Source organism: Hetaerina americana, unplaced genomic scaffold (genome assembly GCF_022747635.1).
Source record: "Hetaerina americana unplaced genomic scaffold, ioHetAmer1.1.p SCAF_1, whole genome shotgun sequence".
NCBI lineage: Eukaryota > Metazoa > Arthropoda > Insecta > Odonata > Calopterygidae > Hetaerina > Hetaerina americana.
In genome coordinates, this window is record NW_027286069.1 from 3,878,659 (window position 1) to 3,903,350 (window position 24,692).

General features: G+C 35.9%; 1 protein-coding gene across 5 annotated transcripts in view; it reads left to right on the plus strand.

Annotated features, from left to right (window-relative positions):
• usp (retinoid X receptor ultraspiracle) overlaps positions 1-22,850 on the plus strand; it is a 37,468-nt gene extending 14,618 nt beyond the window's left edge. For all 5 annotated transcript variants that reach the window (XM_071584815.1, XM_071584821.1, XM_071584836.1 and 2 more), the window contains exons 7-8: positions 2,667-2,891; positions 19,193-22,850. In XM_071584815.1, coding sequence (XP_071440916.1) covers positions 2,667-2,891; positions 19,193-19,446 — 479 coding nt within the window. In that variant the 3' untranslated portion in view covers positions 19,447-22,850. The remainder of the gene's footprint in view (positions 1-2,666; positions 2,892-19,192) is intronic.
• Positions 22,851-24,692: the final 1,842 nt, after the last annotated feature.

Consider the following 24,692-nt stretch of genomic DNA (forward strand, 5'->3'; position numbering starts at 1 on the left):
GTTAAAAATTTTTTAATATCTCATTCATGGTCTCGTATCCAATGTTTTTGGTCTCTGAAGACTTATTTAATTTTCAAGTAACCCTACAAAGACTACCAATGCTTCTATATGATTTTTCCATGATTTCTCTTGTTTTAATTCAAAGTTAAAGACTAAATATAGAATACTTACCTTTGGTATTGTTTTTTTATTTGTCTTAAATATCTTAAGAATATTCTTAGGTGATTCCACGCTGGACAAAGAATTTTCTGCACAATTGCTAATTATTTGGCCCAGTAAATTCCATTCTCCCTGGTTAATAATACAGATGGAATATTTAAATTCAATTAGGAGAAAATAGTTTTTAATCTTTTAAATTCATTCTCCGAACAAAATCATATGAGCGTTGAACAAAACTTGATTGCTGGATTTTTGTGATAGTACTGACTACAAAATGTAAAGAAAATGAAGTGACCATTAAGAAATTTGTGTTGTAGATGTGTAAGGATATGGTATTGATTAATGGTGGCCATTTGATTAGACTTATGATTCTGTTAGCTGCAGCATACTAGTGACTTTCATATGTATGGAAAATATAGTAAATAATGCATTATTGTGCTAAAATTACCATAAATAATCAATTGCAAGTGGGCATAGATTGTAAGCTGACCCCGTATTTTTCTATAGTCCCTCAAAATACAACAGAATAATTGATAGAACTGTCCCTGTGGCCAGTGATAGTGGCAGTTGCAACCTCTTGAACTTATCAAAGTAAGGACCCTTTATTATCTAATATTTGTTCTTCTGTTATTTTTTATAAATGATTAAAGTTTTTGAATAGATAATTTCTTATTAATGCATATAGTGTTGAACCCTAACTTACGAATAACGTGTGTTCATGAAAATGTCTTCAGGTCATATTTGTAAGTCAGATCCATAAATGGCATCACACAAAATGTACAATTGTGATGTGCATCACTGGAAAAAGTGGTAAAAACATCAACAACAAACAAAATTGACTGAAAAAATCTGATAAAATAGATTCTGCGCATGAGTAACTTATGAGCGAATAGTGTGAGACTGGTACCAGATAAAAGATTCTGCACTAATGGCCGGTGTGCACGATTCAGATGTTTTTGTAGTCATGAAAGACTAGTTCCAGAACCATTTAATTACAAAATACTGTTAAGTGTGCCAACTATTCAATGCCAGGTTATTTGATGGGTAGGTTACTCATTGGTCCCAGCAAAAGACGTTGCCACTTCTCCCATATGCTATGGTTCCTTCTCGTTGACAAGGTGGGCAGTAAATGATGTTTAATCTACCTCTAAAAGTTTTTTATTCCTCTCAAATACTTTTCTCTTGCAAAATGTGGGCTTAAATTTTAATGAGGAGTCATCTAAAGCATTGCTATGCATGAGTGCAACCCACCCAAGCAACTGCCTTCATCTGCTGCTTTCAATGATATTTGAGCCATCTTATTGAAGTTTCCTTCAAAATGGATGAAGTTCTCTTGGGTTTCCAGCAAGGTCAGATAATCAGCAACCAACGTTTCATTGGCTAACTCTGCCATTGGCCGGGGGCCACTGATTACCTGACCCGGCTGGAAACCAGAGAGAACTTGATCTGTTCTCTTTGCCAGGAGAACACCAGGTCTTTCATCTTCCTTCAAAATGCTTGAAAAAGAAAAGGTGCCCAATTGGATTGTGAGAGTTATTTATATGACCTTGATTGAATGCTCATTGCATAAGCATTATGCAGTGCCTGAAGGCATAGGTGGGGCTATCTGTGTCAAGTGTTTGGAAGTAAGGGAGGATGGTGAGCTTGGTTGCTCTGTGGAAGGCTTGAGGGATGTCTAGAATTTCTGAAAGGCCATCTCATAATGGACCATATGCCACTGCCCATCAAAGCCAGAGGGCACTCTCCGCATTCTTGTTCTGCTTGACTTGTTTGGATTTTGGCTGGGAGGAGGTAGATGGTGTCATATGTGTTTGTGTTACAAATACAGCTTGTAACTAATGTTGAGGAGGTATATCATATAATTCCTGTAAATTTTGCACATAGCAATGTGTTAATACAGATGTTGCAAAGTAATTTTTTTCTATTAAAAGCATATAATTATTTTCAATGGCTTTTATACCAATCTAAAAATTCTCCTATTAGTGTATAATCATGTCTCTGAAAATTTAGTTCATCTGTTTGCTGTAACATTGCCGAAGGTTTATACTTGAATTATTTTTATAGATATTGAGTCTAAGCATAGTGCTGAAATGAAAAAAGTATTTAAAAAGAAATAAGGTCAGCTTGCAATTGATTTTTATGGTAATATTTTAATTCGGAATATTCTGGAATGCTTGTCATGACAGTGTTTTTAAAACTTCTGTGTCCTTGGTGTGGGATCTAAAATTTTAGATGACATTGGCATTAAAAATTTTTAATCATTTTATAGTTTATCAGTATGCTCCAATATTGAAACAATCAATTTTTGTTTATTTTAAATAGTCAAGTTTTCTAAACTTAAAGTCAGTTAAGTGCTTGTGACTTGAGTCAGTCACACAGTTAAAAATTAAGAATTCTCATTCTGATTCAGATTTTATTTGAGATGAGTGTGCAGCCTTAAAATGAAACTGCATTTTTATTTTAAAACATGTCTGGACCATGCTTCATTTGGTTGTTCCCTCTTCCAGGCTGGAATGAGTTGCTGATAGCTGCATTCTCACATCGGTCTGTTGAGGTTAAAGATGGAATTGTGCTGGCCACGGGACTCACTGTGCACAGAAATTCGGCGCACCAAGCAGGAGTTGGCTCCATTTTCGATCGTGTTCTGACTGAGCTGGTGGCAAAAATGAGAGAAATGCACATGGACAAGACTGAACTGGGCTGCTTGAGAGCGGTCATCCTTTTCAACCCAGGTAAGGCAGAGTGACTGGAGAGTGCCCTTCCTTTCCCATTCTAGCAATTTCTATCTGCAATGTTTGTCTCAATCACCCTGAACATTTCCTAAAACAAACTCAGAATTAGTAGAATAGATATAGCAAGAATAGCAAAAAAAATCTCTTATAGTGATGGTAATTGTATTCGATGGTATGTATTTAGATAAACCTATGATTAATGTTTCTTGTAGCAGTGTTTATTCACAATTTCATATGTACTGCTGGGATATTGATTGCAATATTATAATTATTTTCAACCACATTAGTAGGAACTCAACAGACAAACATATTTTGGCCTAGATTAAAGTAATGCTGCATCTTATGACCCCATAGTAAGCCACCCACAAGCCAGACATGTGTCCTGATTATGTGGGAGTAAAGGTAAATCTATATCCGATGGTGAAAGCAGATTAATGTGTATGAACATTGCAATAAATCACGGTGTCGATCACCCTTTGGTAGCAGATTGTCCTCTTGACTAATGAGTCAGTAAGAATGATGAAGAAACCCTGTTTGATTATATTTAAATAAAACACATGGGTGTTATTTCTTCAGATATCTTTTTCTGGTCAGGATCTAGACTTGGGCAGTCTATCCATTTATGCACTTTCTCTTGATCCTTGGCCATTAGAATATTTGAGTATTTTTCCATTTATTTTAATCTAGACATCTATAATTTAATTTTGCATTAGTCAGAAGGTCACGTATGCTCATCATCAAAATAAGTTAATCAAATATAAAATTTTGAAGCAATTGAAAACTCTAAATCAATGTTGTCTCAATGAAAAAGAGAGATTCATGAATAACTATATACCAAGATATTAGTGGTCACTTAGATTAAATAAAACTTTTCATCATGTATTCATTGCGATCATCCAGTTTAGGCATTTTTGACCTAATTATGAGAATTTACCACCACATGAAATTAATTCAACACATTAGACTCCATCTATTCCAAGTCATTATTTCAAGGTAACATACACATATCTGTCTCTGTTCCTAAAGTTATTAAATGTGTTTGAAAGTTTGACTCTATTTATTAACATACATATACTGCATCACTATCATTTTATGTAGTTGCTCTCATTTGAGGATGAGAATAATCATGTGTAATTTACAGTTATGATACTAATTTGTTTGAGTAAGTTCAATTTCTCGGGAGTACTATATTTTTATATTGACATCACACAACTTACTAAGCACCTGGCTCTCTAAAATAATGTTTTTCTGCTGTAGATATAGTTGAATGAGAGATTAGAGGTTACTTATCATCCTATGATACATAATTAGTTTGATAGCAACAAAGTGGAGACTTTTAGCTCAAACGTTGCACTAATATGTTCTACCTTTTGTATTGTATAACTGCTCATTCACTACTTATTGTATCAATTCCTTTGATAACTATCCGTTCTTTACTCTTATTGCACGCATTCTCAAAAGCAGCAAATTCAGGTTAAGCTCTTGCACTTGAATGCCATTTTTTCATGCCATCCTCTCTTTCTATATCACTGGAATTCCACATCTGCATATCCTACGCTAGGGATTGGTTGTCTAAATGTAGTATAAAAACTTGCATAATAGTGCTCTGCTCATTCAAAAGCAGTGTGCACTCTTTAATCACTCCTCCTCATATAATTAACTACAAGCATTGGATGTAGTGTCTTTCTGTTCTTTTTCTGATGGGTTAGAATTATGAGTGGAATATGGAGTTAAATCTTTGGAAAGCAAGGCTATATTTATATTTACAGCATTTCAACTGCCGAACATCGAAAATATGAGATGATTAAGAGAAATCTGTTTACTTCAAAAAGTAAAATTTAAATATAACCTGGGAAATATGTAAAAGAAATTGGCGAAAATCAGTTACATAAATTAAATCAGTTGAAACTTCTTACAATGTAATGAAAAATAATACAGACCTCTATATTCTTTAAAATTTTATTGAATTGGAAAAATATTTTCTATGGCACAAATGTAAGCCGATGTAATTTTTTTAAACTTATAATTGCAATAAATATAAACCTGCATATATTCAGGCAATGGTATGTTCTAAAGTTTTTGTTTTAAATGTTGAAATGGAGCATTATGATTTTGGCTGCCAATTTCATCTAGCTGGTTGATACCACAGGTAGTAGAAGGCAAGGATCTAGTTTCCCTACCGATTTTTGTGAATTTTAAAATATTCTATAGGGCTTAATACAAGGTGAGCTCTACCTTTACTTATCAAGGCAACACCTTGGGTTTGAGTTCTGTGGTTTGGTTTCCCTGATACAGGAACATCTCCATGTAATAAAGTTGTTGGGACCAAAAATTGGGGTATTTGGTGTATGAAGGCCCATTGCATAGGAGTTAAAGGATGTTGTGTAATCCCAGGGTCAACATCCAATCACAAGCAAATTGACCATACTTGGGTAACAAGTGGCATAACCAATTAATTGAATAAGTATGCCATTGTCTGTGAAAACATATTTTCATGGGGCATTCTTAATGATGAGTCTCTTCAGTTTTCATTTCCCCTGGTTCTCAACACTGGTCCCTAATTCTTCATTTGGAGGGTTATTCATAGTTTCCTACCCTTGCTCTTCATTTCCAGTATTGCATATTTTTGGAGCATTATACTGCTCCAAGCTGATGGAGCTAAACTGAGGCAGTTTGCCATCCCTATTCTTTTCACATTCATCTAAACATCAAATTTATGAATAATACTATGTCTTTTCACTTAAAAGTGAGCTTACTCCTTTTGGCACCCATAACTCTCAAATACACGTGAATAAAACTTCTGCAATTGAAATGTAGATACCAGTTGAGTGGTCCTCACAGTGCAATAACTCATATGTGAGTAAGTATTGAAGTAGATTATGCATTTGAAGGAAGTCTGATAAAACGGATTCGATGATGGAAGTAAAGTGCCCCCTGTGATCCTGTGTAAAATATTTTAAGGTTAATAGTTGATTCGTAGCCGTATTTTGTAGTTAATTGAAAATGAAATTATTGACTAAGTAATTCCTCACACTTTGAGAGTATGAAATTACAGTCAATAATTCCATTTCATTTCAGTATGATTTGTAAATTCCATGAAGTTACGCCGGAGACAACAAACTATTTTGTAGTGTATAATGTCTAAATTCAAACATAGCCTCTAGAATGCTGGCAAAGTATGTTACATTATTGTGAGCATCTATGCTGTCATATAACCATTCCAGTAGTATAAATAATTGGCATTCAATGCCAGCAAAAGGTTTCTTGTCTAAGTAGAATGTTCTAGCCTTAATATCAATTCCAATTGATCCTAGGTGTAATATTTACAATGAACATAAATCTAATTATAATTCCAATGGAAGATGTGCTCCCATCTATTGAGGATGTGGGATTTTCAATGGTTTTGAAAAAAGTCTCAAAATTTCAAAGATATACTGGAGATTTTTCATCCATTAATTTAACTATGGTAACATTAATTTATATATTCATAACATTGTTGTGGTTTATGTAAAATGTATGAGTACTTGCATTATATATGCCATGTATATATTCTGATTAACTTATATCTCATTTCAAAAGTGTCTTAGGGAGCAGAATTTGTTCCCTGCATTGTGGGTAATATGCAAAATTGAGAAGCATTAAATAGAGTAACTCAGTGCATTTTGTATATTTTTTGTTTGGGTTCACGAGAAATCACATTAAATAAAAGTAAATGTTGAATAGGAGAACATAAAATTAGGTTTTCTCTGTAAATGCATGGTACTGACACCCGGAGACACAGTATAAAATATGCCTATAATACTGAAGGTTCAAATGGTTGAGTATTTTCATTTAGCCACTTCAACATTCAAGGGCATATCAGATAATTTACACAATGATTGAACAAACACAACACTCCCGTCAGCATTTGAATGTGTAGCCTTGGGGTTGTAAGGCAGACAGGCTACCATACTACCTTGATCAAAAATTTCCCGGAATTTATTCAGAAAATTAAAAATACAAGTTTATTCATCTAAATCTATATTGTCCCCTTCAAAGTAATCCCCATCGACTGCAACACACTTATGCCAGCGCTTGATCCAATCCTCGAAACATTTTTTATATTCGGTTTTCGGTATGTCCATCAGTGCTTCCTGCGATTTTTCCATTACTTCCTCTCGGCTGCTAAAACGCGTTCCCCGTAATGATTTTTTAACTCGATTGAACAGAAAGAAGTCACAGGGAGCCAAATCAGGTGAATTCGGTGGCTGTTGGATGGTATTTGTTGCATTTTTCGTCAAAAAATTACGAATAATGATAGCACTGTGCGACGGTGCGTTATCATGGTGCAAAATCCACGAGTTTTCTGCCCACATTTCTGGTCTCTTTCGGCGAATTGCTTCACGCAAACGTCTCATAACGCCCAAATAATACTCTTTGTTTACTGTCTGGCCTTCTGGCAAAAATTCATGATGCACTACACCGTTGTAATCCATGAAAACCGTCAGCATTGCCTTCTTTTTTGACTGAAAACGACGTGGTTTTTTTGGTCTCGGCTCATTTGGTGAAGGCCATTCACTTGCCTGATGTCTGGATTGCGTGTCGTACTCATAAACCCACGTCTCGTCTCCAGTAATGATCCTTTTGATGAATGTGGGATCGGATTCAGCCTCGCAAATCATGTCTTTTGCGACGTCAACACGGTCTCTTTTTTGCATGAAATTGAGGTCTTTTGGCACCAACTTTGCTGCTACACGACGGAAACCCAAATCATTAATCACAATGTCTTGGGCGGATCCATAGGCAATGTTCAAGTCCTCCGCTATTTCTCTGATGGTTAATTTGCGGTTATTGACCAACATTTCTTTTACTTTATCAATTTTTTCACCGACTTTCGATGTCGATGGTCTGCCACTGCGTTCATCATCTTCGATTGACTCACGACCACTTCTGAACCGCTCGTGCCACTGGTAAACGACCGTTTTTTTTAGAGAATCGTTGCCGAAACACTTTTCCAACATTTCCAACGTCCGTGCGCCACTAAATCCGTTTTTTACGCAAAATTTAATACAAGTTCGTTGTTGCAAATTTAAATCCATTTCTGAAATTGTAAAAAATCGCCAACACACACAGAGATAGATGTACTCTTGGCTACGTAACTTTTGCAAATGTCAAGTTATGACACTAAGATTTAAAGGGAATATCAACAGCAGATGTACCAATTTAACAAAAAAAACAGAACTCAAATCGGAACGATGGGAGCGCCACACGGTGGTTATTCCGGGAACTTTTTGATCAAGGTAGTATGTTGTGATTGGAAGATTCCAAAGATGCCAATTTTGGGCAGAGGAAACTTTCACTTAGTTGTATTTTCTTGTGGACAATTCGGCAGAAGGGACCCCGACTCATGTTACAACTATCCTGTACTCAGTACAGTAATGATTGCCACTGTATTTTAATCTGGGACATGACATTATCATCCTCATAAAGAGCAAATAATGGAAAATCCGAGTACTCAAAAGAGTATAAAAGTGTTTCTCCCTCTTTTGGTTATTTAGTATGCAAGTGTTGTATATTTACAGCAGAAATATTTGAAGGAAAAATGTATGAAAATTATATCAATTACAGTTTTTTTCACAAACAAATTTTATTCTGTAAACCATGTATTAAGTCAGCTTCTCTTTATCCAGACAGCTGATGTACATGTCACCAGTTCCGTGGAAGTCTGTTTCCTTGTGCGTTGTAAAATCCTTAGAGATGCAATATTGTGGCATATAAACAAATACCATGGTTCAGTTCTAATGGTAGATCCATCTAACAGAAATCAATTTCGTAAGTTCTGGTTTGAAGAGAACAATATGTTTTGCTTTAAAAATATTCGACTTACTCAGTTCTGAAACTTGCTCATCAATTCATTCAGCTTAGTTTTTTTCACCATTGGTCAGAAACCACGTGCACACATTGTGCCAGCACATTCAACACCATTGGAAACATTTTCCTTGCTGTATTTTTTGTGATAGATACCTACCTATCCAAGGAATGCCTTACCCTATATTACAAAATTTAGTGTAACAATTTAAAAACCTTTTTCTAAGATTCTTTGACACACTGCAGAATAAATAAACAAATAGGCCTGTAAAATTGAATTATGCACTGGTAACTTTCAGCAACAAATTTCTTGGTATTGTTTCAAGTCTCCAAAAGTTTCAGGAATATGATAGTGGAAGTGTCTGTGCCTCTACACAAAGGCATTGCATGGTAGGAAAATGAGAACACAAGCAGATAAAAAAAAAAGATATTTATCCATTTTGGGTAACGTTAGGCAAGTCTAGTAAATAACAGCTTTCCAGTTTTTCCTCAAGAAGTCAACAAGTTATTGTCTGAACTAGATCAACGCAAAGAAATATGTTCTAGGAAAAACTAAGAGTGTACATGGTTTGTGTAAAAAGTATTGGGAAAATTTTTGGAAAAATAATTTATGTCATATATTGCTACAATGCCTCAAACTCCTTTAAAGGACATCACTTGAGTGTTGACACACTTTTGCCAGCAGCTTCTCTGCGACTCAAAGGTTCCGTGGTAGGTGGATTCCGGTTGGTCCTTAAGGGTACCCGTGCAAGCTTTTTTAACGGCACTGGAGGCCCTATGGTGGTGTCCTTTGAGGGAGTATTTCACTTTTGGGAATAGGAAATAGTCTGCTGGTGCCAAGTGAAGACTGTAAGGGGGTTGGAGAATTGTCCCAATACTTTTCAAGAAGGTCATCACAAGCAGAAACTCGACTCTGCTCTTGCTCATCTGTCAAGACCTCAGGGATGAGTTTAGTGCAGATCTTTAGTATCGCCAAATTTTCAGTGATAATGGTGTTTGTTGTCATCTTATCAATTCCAATATGAACTGAGATCATGCGCACACTTAACTGACAGTCTGAATTCACCACTTCATGCATACGTGAAGAAGAAATTGTTACCGATACTTTTTATAAGTACTAACCTTTTAAAAGTAGTTTATAAATAAGCCAAGCATTAACTAGCTAAAAATTCAGTGGTTAATGCAGTGAAAATTGAAAACTATCAATTTATGTTGCTAAGGGAAGAGAATATATGTAGCATACAATACAGTTTTATGCTCAGTGGATTCAGATTATCTAGGGCATGTCAGGATGAGTGAAATTTGGCACTATTATTTGGCTTAACCATTAATTGCAAGCATAAAATTTTTGTTATGAATTTCTTTGTTTTCTCTGGTCATTAATTATGCCCTTCTGGTATCGTAAGTTGGACACAAATGGGAAAAGGTATTCAATGCACTATGATATCTTATTTTTATTAAGTTTTCATGAAAAACCAGCACAATCATCATCTCTGTAAATTGTTGACTTCATTCAGGTGTGTCTCTTTCATACTCAAATGAACAAGTCTTAAATTATTTAGTGGCGTGTTCTTAGGATTGCTCTGTAGTGTATGCCCTGGTTGATGATTTGTTAACATGCCCAAAGAAAAGAGTTTTGCCCTGAAATGCGATTATAGTTCTTTTATATTCATTCTAGAATTTTGTGTGTTTATAAAAATTTATATAAATAAATTCATTCATTTATTAATATAAATATTGAGTGTTTTATATACTCCCATCTACTCTGGAATGAAATCAGAATTGGATTTCCTTGGAAAATGTCATACTTTTTTATTTCCTTTTGCTCTCATGCTTTGCTGAGTACTCAGTACAAATTGCAATATTTATGGGAGAGGTAGCTAAATGTTGATTGTAGTTACAAAAGGGAGAAAGTTATGTGAATGTAGAAGAGATAATAGACTGTATTAATCAAGGTTATGATGGAATGAAATGCCGGCCCCGGTGGGGGTGGGGTAACGTCCTCGTCTGCCAACCCAGAGGTCACAGGTTCGAGTCCTGTCTAGGTGGATTTTCCTCCACCTAGGGTTTGTGTAATTGTCAAATTGTTATATCAATGTTCTAAGTCCAAAAGGTCGGAGTGCTGTTTTTGGACCAATGCAAAATAAATAAATTAATGAAAAATAGGAGAAATTCAGGGGTTTCATAACACACACATGTAGATGTCCAAGGTCATTCAAAAGTTTACCTTGTGTAGGTTGACTTTGACTATGATGATGCAATGAAGGGTTCAAAAAAAATATTTAATTGTAATTGAATCATGTTAACTAACATGTTATATTAATTACAAAAGAACTATTCTTTGAATTAAGTAGCAAACCTTTTTCCTATTGGCCAGGTTAATGAATCATTAATTGTTACACACATCTAATCTAGAATAGCAGTATTTATTAGATTTCAATGGAAGCTTTTATTTGTGGATTTTATTTGCATTTGAATTCATCTTAAGTGTTTATCATGAAAAATAGTTAAAATGTGAATACATTAAATAGCATTAAATCATTCACAAATACAGATAGGTGCATTTTCATCATGCGTCATGTTTTTTTCTGAATTATTTGGATGTTAATCCATGAATGGTATATAGGGAAAAATTCCCATCAAGCTAATAGTAATTAAATCACCACATTAGAGTCAATGAATAAAGAGAGCACATTAATGCTTTCGTTCATGGAAATAAATTTACAGAGTGCAATAGATTGCACATAAGCTGTTTTTAAATATTAGCATACCAATGGTAAATGGTTTTCAAATATTAGCATACCAACCTCCTCAGATCATGAGCATAATGAGAACTTTATTGCTTACATTCTTATAAATCTCATTTCACCTTCCTGAAGGATAGGATTATTAAAATATGTAGCTGACAAAATGTTGAGCTATGACATAATTATACCCAAATGATTAGAATATATTAATCAGTCATCATAATGTCAGATCAGATATTTTATTCATAATACATGTTTAATTTATTAAATTGAAAGTTCCATTATTGATGAATATTTATATACGTATGAAATATTGGTAAAGGAGCTTTTGTAATAGGTGGGGGTTAATGACAGGCACCTTAAGTAAAGTTGTAAAAAAATTAATTGTGAAAGCTTTAATTTTGAGTGTAGTTTTGTGTAGTTTTGATATTTGGTTGCTGATACCAAAGGGTAAGCCTAGATTTGAAGCTTTTGAAATGTGAATTTGCAGAAAAATTGATAAAATAAGAAAACCATGCAATGAATTTTTTGGCATGGCTGATTAAGAGAGACAACGGTTGTTGGAAATTCGTATAAGGCAGGACAAGTGGATAATGATAATATTTTTGCCCAGAGGTAACCTCGTATGGAGTAGTCAAAAGGGAAACAAAAACATAAAAAGTACACACTTAAGTAATAATTTTGTAGCCATGTACAGCAAATCAATGGTAAAGACAAATATCAAATTTATAACATGATTTCATTCTCCATTTATTCATTAATATTCTTAAACAGGTACTTTGTAAAAATATTTTAATTGTAAGTTAACTATTTCATTTTCCAGCCATTTCATTATTGATGGTACGCATAGTTTATTGTAGAAGAACCCTGGGTATGTAATGCCATAGTTGCATTTTGAGGGTTTGTGGCTGCTTTTGATGAATAAATTTATTTGATTTTGTGTTATAACTGTGATAGTTTGAATTTTTTTCAAAATCATTTCTGTTTCTGTGTAGGAAAATTAAGTTCTTCATTGTGTTTACTCATTGTGTTTTCATTGGTTTATTCAGCACTGGCTAAGTGCTGAATTCTGTGTATATTGGTTGAGCGAGGTCTTAGTAGGGCCTGCTTCATTATTTTTATAATTACATTTTGGAACCTGAGAGTTTCTTGTTCGATAGTTCTATTTCTAATATTTTTGTTCCATTTTTTTAAGTAGGTGTTTAATCTCGGCTGTTTTATGAATTATATGGGATTTGTCCTTTGGCTAAGATTGGTAGCTAATATCCAAGGGTGCATTCTGAATTGCATTTAAAGTGCTGTGAAGCAGTTCAAGCATCAGTTTTCTGAAATTCTTCGTTGCTTTGAAGCAGTTAATGTGTGTTTTGTGTATCTGCACAAATTGATGTGATATTTTGTCATATTTGAAAGGTTGTGTTGGTTCTCACATTTCATTCATGAAATTTAGGTACAATTAAGGCATTATTTAAAAAAGGCAATGAGATCATTATTTTGGTTTACAGCCTTGTGGAAAGAAAAGTTAACAGACAATATGAAGTATGCTTACTATGAATTATCTGATATTGTGAGGGAAGTCCCGTAAAACCATGTTATTTTAGAGCCAACTGCCTGATGCCAATTAAGATAGGGACACAATTTGAAATACTGTAATAACTTAATTGCACTCTCATCTCTATTCCATATGGTGTATCACTTTTGGTTACAAAATAAGTAACACTGAAAAACTTTTGTGATAATGTTAATTATATATTTTGGCTGATAATTGCTTGGGATAGTTGAAGAAAAATGCAATTCTAACACCTTTGTGTTTTCTTAGAACAGTATCTGTATGTTTACTTTAATTCAAAAATCTTCAAATTGGTGGTTGACACCTTGATACTGCCACTGCAGCTACATGGCGTGTTTCCAACCTCTCCGGGTTTGAATTCCGGTGGTGGCTGGAATTTTCAGTGGTATCTCAAACCGTACATGGGAGTGCTTTGTGGAGAGCACTTCAATTGAGTACATCATCCGTAGGATGGCATTTTAAACTGTGGACCCTTTGGTACCTTTCATTGAGACTAGGCTAATGCTGACACTGGATTTCTTTCCATCGTACATTCATTCCCTAATTATCCTGCCCATACCAAATCACCCAGCTATCCCCACTGGCATAATGCATTTGCTGTCGGTCACCTCCCCTAGTAATTACTGCCACTGCAGCTACTGTGTTTCTGAAGCTTTGGGACCCTTAAACATAATACCTATGCCCAGAAATCTGTTGCTAATGGTTTCCTAGGAAGTATGCTCATTTCATTTTACATTACTTTTTGTATGTCTGTTAAATTCCTATAACTATTACTGTGGTGCCAATGTACTTTTATAAGATATGCACTGACAAATACTATTCCCATGGTGATAGATCTGCGAGCGAATTGTTATTATTAATAGGATAAAGTCTATACTGCAACTGATTAAAACCTAACTAAGGCCTATGACTGGTTGAACAAATTTTGAGATTAATTTTGATTAACAGTTTACTGCTGAATGCATTGAAACTGATGAGGTTATTGAAACTACATATGTAAAAAGGAATACAAGGTCTGTTCAAAAAGTATCGCAACTTTTGTGTTTTATCAAAAATTATTTATTTATTCATGAATATCTATTTTGTCCCCTTCAAAGTAATCCCATTTAGATATTACACACTTGTGCCAACGTTTTTTTCCAATTTTGAAGCACTTGAAAAAATCATTTTTTGTGATCTTGTTCAGCTATTCCTTCGATGCAGTCTTTATCTCGTCAATTGTAGGGTAGTCCTTTCATGGGCCTCTTCAGTTTCAGGAACAAGAAAAAGTCACTGGGGGCTGGATCTAGGAAATGCGGTGGCTGTGGCATCATTAGTGTGTTGTTTTTGGCCAAAAATTCATTCACAAGTAACGATGTGTGAGCAGGGGCTATGTCATGGTGCAAAAGCCAATTTTTGTTCTTCCACAAATCCAAGCATTTGTGGCGGATTGCTTTGTGCAAATTGCGCATAACTTGCAGGTAATATCCCTTATTTACCGTTCTATCCTGTGGCAAGAACTCTTGATGCATCACGCCCCTGCAATTGAAGGAAACTGTAAGCAAAACTTTCACATTCAACCGAACTTGGTGCCCTTTTTTTGGTCTTGGCTCGTGTTGCAGCTTCCATTGGGATGATTGAGCTTTTGTTTCACATCTACCCATGATTCGTCACCAATTATGACCCTCTGGAGCAAATTTGGGTTGTCGCTGATAGAGCCCAACACCTCATTAGCAATGTTAATGCGTTGCTGTTTTTGGTCGAAATTAAGCAATTTTGGTACGAATTTCGTGGCGACCCGTGTCATGTCCAAATCATCGGTAAAAGTCGAATGGCACGAGCCAATCAATATGTTAAGGTCCTCGGCAACTTCTCTAACGGTGATTCGACGATTGGCCAATGCGATTTTCTTCAATTCATCAATGTTTTCACCTGTTGTTGAAGTGCTCGAGTGTCCGGTATACTCTTCCTTGTTCACATCTTCTCGGCCTTCTGAGAATATTTTGTACCACCGATAAATGTTGCTTTGGTCCAATCTAGCTTCTCCATATGCCACAGTCAACATTCAGAATGCGTCCATGCACTTAATTTCATTTTTCACACAAAATTTGACACAGATTCTTTGATCCATTTTCTGGAACGGGCAAAAATCGAAGACCAGCCACAACATGCTCAAGCAAAACAGCTGTCAACAATTAATGGAACATTCAAAATGGCCGAACTTTTCGGCATAAGTGAGAGACATAAGTGCCAAAATTACGCCACAAAAAAATCAAAAATCAAGTAACCTGTGGAAATTCAAAATTCCAGTTCCTTTTTGAACAGACCTGGTATTTAGGGCAAAGGGCTGCTGATGGTTTTTATATGTTTGAATCAAACTGTTACCGTGGAATACTATGTCCAATTATAAATGGCAATAATTACTCTACTACTTTTCAACTTGCGAATAAGCTGGAAAACCAAGGTTTTATGGTCTATTGGAACTACACAAAAAAACTTAGGGATTTAATTATTGACAGTGGTATACTGCCATTTATGGTAGGTTTTGGTTGGGCACTGACTATACATTGATACATTTCTTTGCCTCTCATAATGAAACGCAACCTGACACCTTGCTCTACAATAAAATCTTAAATTTTGCATACTTCCTTTCTCCTTTCATTCTGTCCAAAATTTGCCTATCCTTTTTGTGCCCATTCCTCACGTTCCTTATGCTTTCTCCTCTATCACTATCTTTAACTTCCCATCGCCAATTGAAATGCTTTGCATCCACACATCCTCCCTCCTTTGTTTGAGCCTTTTCCATCCTTAATACGACATTAAAAAGCCTTCAATCTGCACTTTTTATCTTGTTTCAACAACCACGCTCCATACAATTTTAAAGAGCCTTTTCTTAACATCTTAACTCGACATCCCTGTCATCAATCCATATTACTTTTACCATTTTAGTCAAAAACATTTCGGAGATATGTTAACTGTTCCACATGCTCGAGTTTATTAACTCCTATTTTGATGTTTTACTTAGCTTTTATCCCTCTCTCAGAATTTGCTTAACCTTTGCTTTGTCTACATTCAGTCTCATCCCATACCTATCACACTGACTTTCTGATGCACTCAGCAATGCTTCCAACCCCTTGCTGGCGAGCTAATTAAAGCTTGGCCATAAAAAGCATTTTCGTATCTCAGCCCGCAGTATCTAAAGATTTTAAGTGGTGCTCGATCCCGTTTCTGGGAGATCTTTCATACAGGATTTCCAACTGCCTACCCACCTCACTCAAAGCAGCCTTCTACTCACCCATAACCCTCTCCAAACTTCTAGCCAATGGAAAAGACACCCAGGATAGCCTTCTCAAATCAGGCATTTATAAACTGAAATGCGAGGATTGCAACAGCGTTTATGTCGGTCAGACCGGCAGGAATATCAAGTTACGAGTCAAGGAACACGCTAGGTGTCACAAAAATCAGAATAACAACTCTCTCTTCGCCAAGCATTTACTAGAATTCAACCACAGCAGTGACTTTGTCCCAGAGATATTACACACACTCCCAAAAGGATTAAAAATGGATGCTCTCGAGCAATTAGAGATTAGAAGGCACTTGGTAAACCCCAACACGACACTTTGTAATGGGCAATTGTTCCCATACCCCTCCCCACTCCTCTCCGAGAAATTAGCCTGGAAATGGTCAAAACAATCCATCAACGCACCTGCGAGCCCCCACCCCCCTCAAATCCTTCCAACCCTCCCCGCCCCCACTCTGTCCTGAGGGTATATATGCTTGCTCTGTCTGTTTTGCAAATTTGTACCTGATGATGCCGCAAGTCGGTGAAACGCGTCGTGCCGTATAATAAAATCTGTGGAAAAGTACGAGTCTTTCTTTCTATTTCAATAATGGATATCAATTACTTCCACGAAGTGAAGCCTGAAACAATAGAATATAATTAAAGCTTAATCATCTGCCAACCCAACTGACACTATGAATTCCTCACCAACTTCTTTCCTATCTTCAGTTTTCTCTTGCCTCTTTTACCATCTCATACACACGTGTTGAAAAGCAAAGGTGATAATGGACATCCCTTTCTTAACCCTGACACTGGCTCTCCCAACTCTCTAACTGCCTCTGGTGCCTGAACGCTCTGAGATCTGTACAAATTGTGGATAAGTCACCTATCCCTCTAACCTACTCCTATTTTCTGCAACACAAACATTAACTCCACCCAATTTTCTCTTATAAAATACCCTCTCAAAATCTATGTAACAAACAAATACATCCTGATTGATTTCTCTGTTCCTTTCCATTAGTGACCTCATTCCTGCTGTGGCATCATGCTAACTCTCCTCTTACTAAGCCCAAACTAATCATCCCCTTGGTAATCATTTGTCCAACTTTCCATTCTCATGTTGATAAACCTAAACCACTCTAGCATGATTCTATAGCCCTCACATAAATCTTACCTTTCCCCTTTTTTGAAATAGGAACTAATATTGTCCTTCTTTAATCATTCAGTAAATCTCTTTCATGAATGCTCTAAGTTAGCTCATAAAAACTCTTCCGTCCAGGTTTTCCTTAACCCTTAGTTTGTAGTTCCACTGGAATGTAATACTCTTAAGGCCTTATTTGATTTCAATTCCCTTTTTCTCTTGCATATAAATATGCCAGGACCTAAAATATCCTAATCTCCATCATATTCTCTTGCTATCAAAACTTGTGGGCCTAATATCATTGCCATGTAGGTCATCTATGTATAATTTCCATCTCTCTTCGATCTTTTCTGATTCAAATACTAATGGTCCTGGCATATCTTTGATATGTTGCATGGATTATCCAGTTTTTCTTTTTGACAATGCTTTCGAGTTCCTGTGCAGGGCACGAGTTTTACCTTTCCTTTTAAAGCTTTCCATATCCTCACTGTCTTCACCATGCTTCTTTTGTCTAGTTAGAGTCCTGCTACTGTTTATTATTATTATCTCTGTGTACTTTCCTTTTCCTAGTGTATGATTATGTTCTTTAATGTCTTTCTCTTGTCTTTCTAGTCATCTCATCTGTAATCTATGGTTTCCTTCTCCTTTTTCTATTAATTGTTCCTATAATTCTTTTATGGCTTTTGATACCCCTTTAAAATGTCTCCCATCTGAATTACCCATCCTCTCTCTGACCTCACTTTTATCCTACTTTCACGTGGTACTACTTCCTTTTTGTTCTAGTTAAAGCTTCTTTAAGTTCCATTTCCTCAACCTTCTTCCCTATTTTCATCCTCTTGGATCATACCAAGTCCCTATTCTAACTGCATTCAGTCATCTTTTGTGCTTCTCACATCAATTTTACGTTGCAACAATATTTTAACATTGTTCTTACCTTCAATTACAGCAGTCCTTGCCAAGCCATGCTCGAATGGCATCTAAGAATTCTTGATGTGATTCTAGATGGTGCACGCTTAAAGCCAGACTATATTTTCACAAACCCACTTTGAAGTCTGGTATGTGATTTAAAGCACAGCTCAAAAGTAATATTACGATTGGTTAGCCACTGTGGATCCAGGAGATACTTTATAGAGGCAATTTGATGCTGAAGGTGATGATACAAAGAATGGGAGGATACTGGGAAAGTGAGGTAGAAGGTGGGAAATAATAGGCATTTTGAATGGAATTAAGACAGATAGAAAGTATGCAGAGCTAAAGAATGTTTTAATGCAAGGATTTGTTTGTATAGGGTTTACTAATATTTTGTTTCATGCTAGTTCGAACGTAAGAGCACTGTAGTATGTAGTCCTAGGTTGTTCCAAAATTTACCCTAACCCAATAGGCTACTATCAATAATAATAAGAAAGAAATAAAGTTTTGATAGTGAGTTTTTAGTTTTGTGTACATGTAGTAATCTTGTCTAAATTTTTCACAGGATCATATTTTGAAATATGTGTTGAAATTAATAATTTTGAAGTAGTTAATCTATTATTTGTGTATTTATAGCAACAATATATGCGGTGACCAAATGAAATGCTTAGCTTTTTTATGTAAAAACAAGTGTAGTGTGATTGACGATTTTAAATTCGTTTAAGAAAACAAATTCAAATACTATTGATCACGAAAATAGGACATTGAACAATTGGAATAATCGCCTAATGTGTGCCTGTTGTTCATACTGTGGCGTTGAAATGTTTCTAGATGTTCGGGGGTTGAAGAGCAAGAGGCAAGTTGAATCTCTGCGGGAGAAGGTGTACTCGGCACTGGAGGAGCATGCAAGGAGCACACATCCTGATGAGCCGGGGCGCTTTGCCAAGCTGCTCCTGCGCTTGCCCTCCCTCCGCTCCATTGGACTCAAGTGCTTGGAGCACCTCTTCTTCTTTCGGCTCATTGGTGATGTGCCCATTGACACTTTCCTTGTCGAGATGCTTGAATCATCTCCGCCGGACCCCTAATAACTGTCTAGTTTTAATTCTGCCCCTCATGTGGGGCTGCCGTGGCGATTCCTGACGACAGTTGAGAGACCCGTGCCCTCGTCTCGGCACCCACAGCCCTCCCCTGGCGTGTGTGTTTGCATGTGTACATGTGGGAGTGGATTGCAGCTCAACAACCTTTCCGTCCCCTCCTGTCTGGACTTGGAGGATTTTGCTCCAAAGGGGTCCCACGCTGTCCGTGTCCTGCAGTATTGACCATGGTCCTTGACACCCATGAGCGTTGATTTTCCATTTCTTTTGGATCTCTTTGGTAAGGTCGGTGATGTATGCCGCTGAAAGGTGCCACAGTATTTGTAAGGCAGAGGGGGATAGGGATCAATATCCCTTGGTGTGCTGCTTTATGTTCTCACTCTCTTGTCATCGATTGTGTTGTTTTTGTTTCCGTGTAGCCAAGCACCAGGAAGCTGGTGACCGTCAAGAGGTGGAACGTGCTGCATATTGTTTTAATTTTTGCCAAGGTATTATCATTTGTAACTTCATTGTCTCTCTTCTTGACAGTGGAGTTATTCAAATCCATTCCATGTTTTGATATCAATCCCATGTGAATTCCTTTTCTCACTTTAAGACTTAGGGGATGTGCATCTCCGTATGACGCTTGGACACTCCCCATCTCAAGGGCTGCAAATTGCTCAAACCATTCCAGTGGTTTTGCGAAGCATCGCAGCAATCAAAATTTTTGGGTTGTACATTGATGAAGAAATTCAAAGCCTATGGCGTAGATGATTATGAAGGAATAAGAATAGCGTGAAGAATTCTTAGTATAATATATACATATTTACAGGTAGAAGTGCATTCTGTTGCTCGAGAAATGCACTCACATGTATTGCGTATATTGTTACGTGCGAGAGTATACTCCTTTTTTTACCCATCTAGTAAGGCCTAATGGTAAGGTGAAAGTAATGACTTAGAAGGATACAGTCTTTTATTTTGATTTTATATGAATTGCAAATGTTTTACCATCCCTGTGTGCACATATAGTACATTGTAGGAAGAAGGTTGAAATTCTTTAATGTCAAGTCAAAATGTTGGGCATCATCATATGATCTTACCTTTGTTTTAATATCCCTACTTACATTTTGATTAAAGGAAATCATTAATGCATTTTCTGTTTACAATGAATATAGGTAGGTGAAGTTATTCATTTTTTTATGGTGGGCTATCGAGTGATCATGAATGCATTAACTTAAATTTGATCAACAGTCATTTTCAAATTTTTATATCAACTTCCAAACTGCACGTTTCATTTCCTTGAAAGAAGTTGAAATGCTGTTATGTCTATCTTCAAAGACATCATTTTTCCATTGGTTTTCAATTGCTCGCAAATTTTTTTAAATCTCAGTCTTCATAGTTCTGAAAATGTCATTTTTCCAAAATTATTTCTATTTACCAGCACACATTTATCATTAAGTTTTTCTGCACTGTTAAGGCATCTTAAAAAAATTGTCAATTTTATAAGTGCAAGATAAATAACAAACATTTGACTCATTTGCATTTGGAAATTTAAAAAAAAAATATCTTTCAACTGCTGTTTCAGCACTGTGTCCGTAAATTTTTCAAATTTTGCTGTGGTTATGTAAATTCAAGTATACCTGACTCCTATTGTTTTAATGTTAGCTGAATATTTTAAGAATAAAATCTGGAGGGTAGTGTTGTTCGGATTGTCCAGTGAGTGATTCAATTCTCTGATGTTGCCTGGTTAAAGCTTAAATTTTGCATGTCATGAGTTCATTGCAGTTGATTATTTTGGAATTGTTATTTATTCATTTTACATTTTTATGAAGTTATTTTGAATGCTGTTTTTCTAAATGCTCTTGGCAATACCGTTTTTGATTGCATCAATTAAAATAAATTTTACTTGAATAAATCATGAAATTCATTACCTGAGAATTTGATAATTTATATAGACAGTCCAGCAAATCAAATAATTATTAATTGTTCAATTTTGAGCTGTCCAGCTTCTATTTTGCATTGCTGCCACAAGTAAACAGAACATTAGTTGCATTAATCGAATTGAGAGTTTTAATTAAAAAGAAGATTTTTAATGGTAATTGGAGTGCTCATGATATTCTGGTAAAAGTTCATCAGTACCTTAACCAGTAATTTAGACATCGAATTCCAGGTGCTAAAAATAAAGTTATCATAATATTGCCGTGTTTTTTCTTCTTAAAAAGTTTTGCTCCAGTACACAGTGGTCTATTGTCAGCTGCATTGTCTCTTTATTGTTCACTGCCTGAGAATTTAGACAATTATACTCCTTATGTCTACATTATGCTTTGTCTCATAGCTGTGTGTTTTCATGGTGCTAGTATGTTGTACAATCCTCTTTTGCTTGTTCAGGGTGTTGCTCGATTTATATTTCTGCTTAATTTATGTCACAGTAGGAATTCCATAATCTGTTAGGACTTCTCAATACATGAAGTATTAATTAGTAGCTGTGGTTGGCAGTTTTTAAATCTTCTGAATCCTCCAATGTGTGACATGTAATTGTGCATCATCTCAGTCAAGAGGTTTTAGCCGTGTAACCTTGAGTCCCTCCTCAGTGTTATAACTGCTTTGGGCAAATAATGGATTAGTTTTCATTTGTCACCAATATCATTAGTGATGTTTTTGTACCTGCATGTTGATATACCACAGGTTTTCCTACTATGATATGTGGTAAAGCAGTGAATATATATTGAGAGAAAATTCTTGACTGTTAAAGTTTTTAAAAGTTTATCTTCCTAACTGTTTATTCAGTCCTATAGATGTGTTGTGATAAATGGACCAGTTATTTGTGGCAATGCCCTCTTCTGAAGCACACCAGTGGCATGTTTGTGGATGGCTGTACTTAATGGGGAAGGAGGGTAAAGTGGGATAGGGCGTATTGGAAACCCTATCAAACTTGTCATTTATGTTCAGAAAGTTCCTTGTAAAACAATGAAAATATCTGGGTTTGGTTGTGTATGATATCATGTAAATTTTTCAAAAGATTTTTAATTATTATTTTTTCTGATTTTTAAAGAATCATTGCTCCTCTCTGGTTGTGAAGAGTAGAGAGGTATGAAGTTGTTTACATTTACATACAAGTTCATGGTTGATGCCAAGTTTTGTATTGAACTGGGAAATAATGCAATTCCCTTATTACTGTTACCAGTTGATGTATAAAAAGAAAGTGAGGCAATTGCACCTAATCTTCTTTCTTTAGGAGAAGGGGGGGGGGCATTGCCTCTTAACTATTCTAAGTAAGAATTGTGAGAGATTTAAAAAAATGTATAGTGTATATTGCTGTTTATTTTGTCCTTAATTCTCTCTGTGTCTTCCGTAAGAAATTTTATTGTAATGACTGAAGATTTCATTTGTCATAATGTTATAAATAAAACCTCTAATTATACCAATGATAAGTTGTGTTATTCATTTATATATTTTTCTAATGTCCTTCAGTGTGTGAAATTGCATTGAAACGTAGAAAATGAAAAAGTCAAATCATCCAATAACTATATCCTCACATTTTAAGTTTTTTTCTAAGGTAATGCTTAAGAAATGGCATGATGAATAATGCCCTTCTATGGTTCACACATTCATGCAGTGGGAAAAACGCATCTCACATAGGGTTACACCCTTGAATGTCATCAAAAAACACTTTAATTGAAAGTACATATGTATTACCATTCATTCCATCTGTTCTTTCTTTGAAATCTAGATAGACGTCCTTATAAGCCTTTGGTACAGGCATAGGGCTATCTGTACGAGGGCGGTTCAATAAGTACCCGTGTTTGACGACTAAGGGCGTTTCTGAGGAAAGTTCATGTTATCGTCGTGTGCTGCCATCTATCAAACTACGGTGGAACAAATTTCAGACTGATTTAAACGTTAGTTTGCATTTGGCAGCCATTCGAGTAAGACGCGTTTCATGATTTTCGCTAAGATGGAAAAAGAGCAGTATCGTTCCGTAATTCGCATTTTGTTTTTGGATGGGAAGAAATGCGAGGAGATAAAAGCAAAGTTGGATGCTGTCTATGGGCACAATTCGCCATCTATGACCACAGTTAGATCTTGGTTCAACGAATTTAAACGTGGGCGAACATCTGTTTTTGATGAGGAGCGACCAGGACGCCCGGCAGACGTGGTTACCGAGGAAATCATTCAAAAAGTCCACGCCATGATTCTCGCTGATCGACGAACGAAAGTGCGCGAAGTAGCAGAGGCCGTGGGTGTGTCGACCGGAACGGCAATTAATATTTTACATGATAAGTTGGCGATGAAAAAATTGTCGGCCCGATGGGTGCGGTGGTTACTCACGGTGGACAACACATTCATCCGGAGTTGTCGCCGCCAAACCGCATGAACTACGTTAAGAATTGCTGCCGCACCCCCCGTATTCACCCGATCTGGCTCCCTGTGACTTTTTCTTATTCCCTTAAATGAAGAAATGGCTCGTGGGAAAAATTTAGCTCAAACGAGGAAGTTATCGCCGAGACGGAGGCGTATTTTGGAGAGTTCGACAAATCCTATTTTTTGGAGGGTTGAAAAAATTGCCGGAACCTTGGGAGAAGTGTATCTTTCTATAAGGGGACTATGTTGAAAAAAAAATATTTTTGAAAAAATGGTTTCCTCATTTCTAACACGGGTACGTATTGAACCGCCCTCGTATATATGCTGTGGCTCATGAGCTGGCAAGTGGCTGGGCCCAATCTCCCTCTAGAAGAATTAGTGATTGTTATGAAATCATGTCACAGAATTATTCAATGTTGATACTTTCCTTAAGATGATATGTCCAGTATTAATATTCTTTTTTCTTAAATCCATGTTTCCTAGTCAAACTAAATTACATATATAATAAGTTCCAATTAATTTAATTGTAGCAGACTAATATAATACCAGGTATGCAAATATTTTCCGCATCAATTGAACACACAGTAGGGTTAATGTAATGCACAAAAAGAGAAAAACGCAAAGAAAATAATATTCAATCAAAGTGATTTTTACCTTTACATAATCATTTAAATTTATATTCCTTTGTCATAAACAACAAAGAAGAAATGGCTCCTTAAGAAAGATAAACAATATCTTGAGTTGAAATGAATGGGCTAGAAAAGAGTAACCCTGCTGCAGTGTGTCCATAGGTACTTCAGAAATATTATATAGTATTCTGTGATAATGATGTCTTAAACCGCTGGCCTGAATCTTAAATTAGAAGTTAATTACTTTGGAGAAATATGTACCTGTTG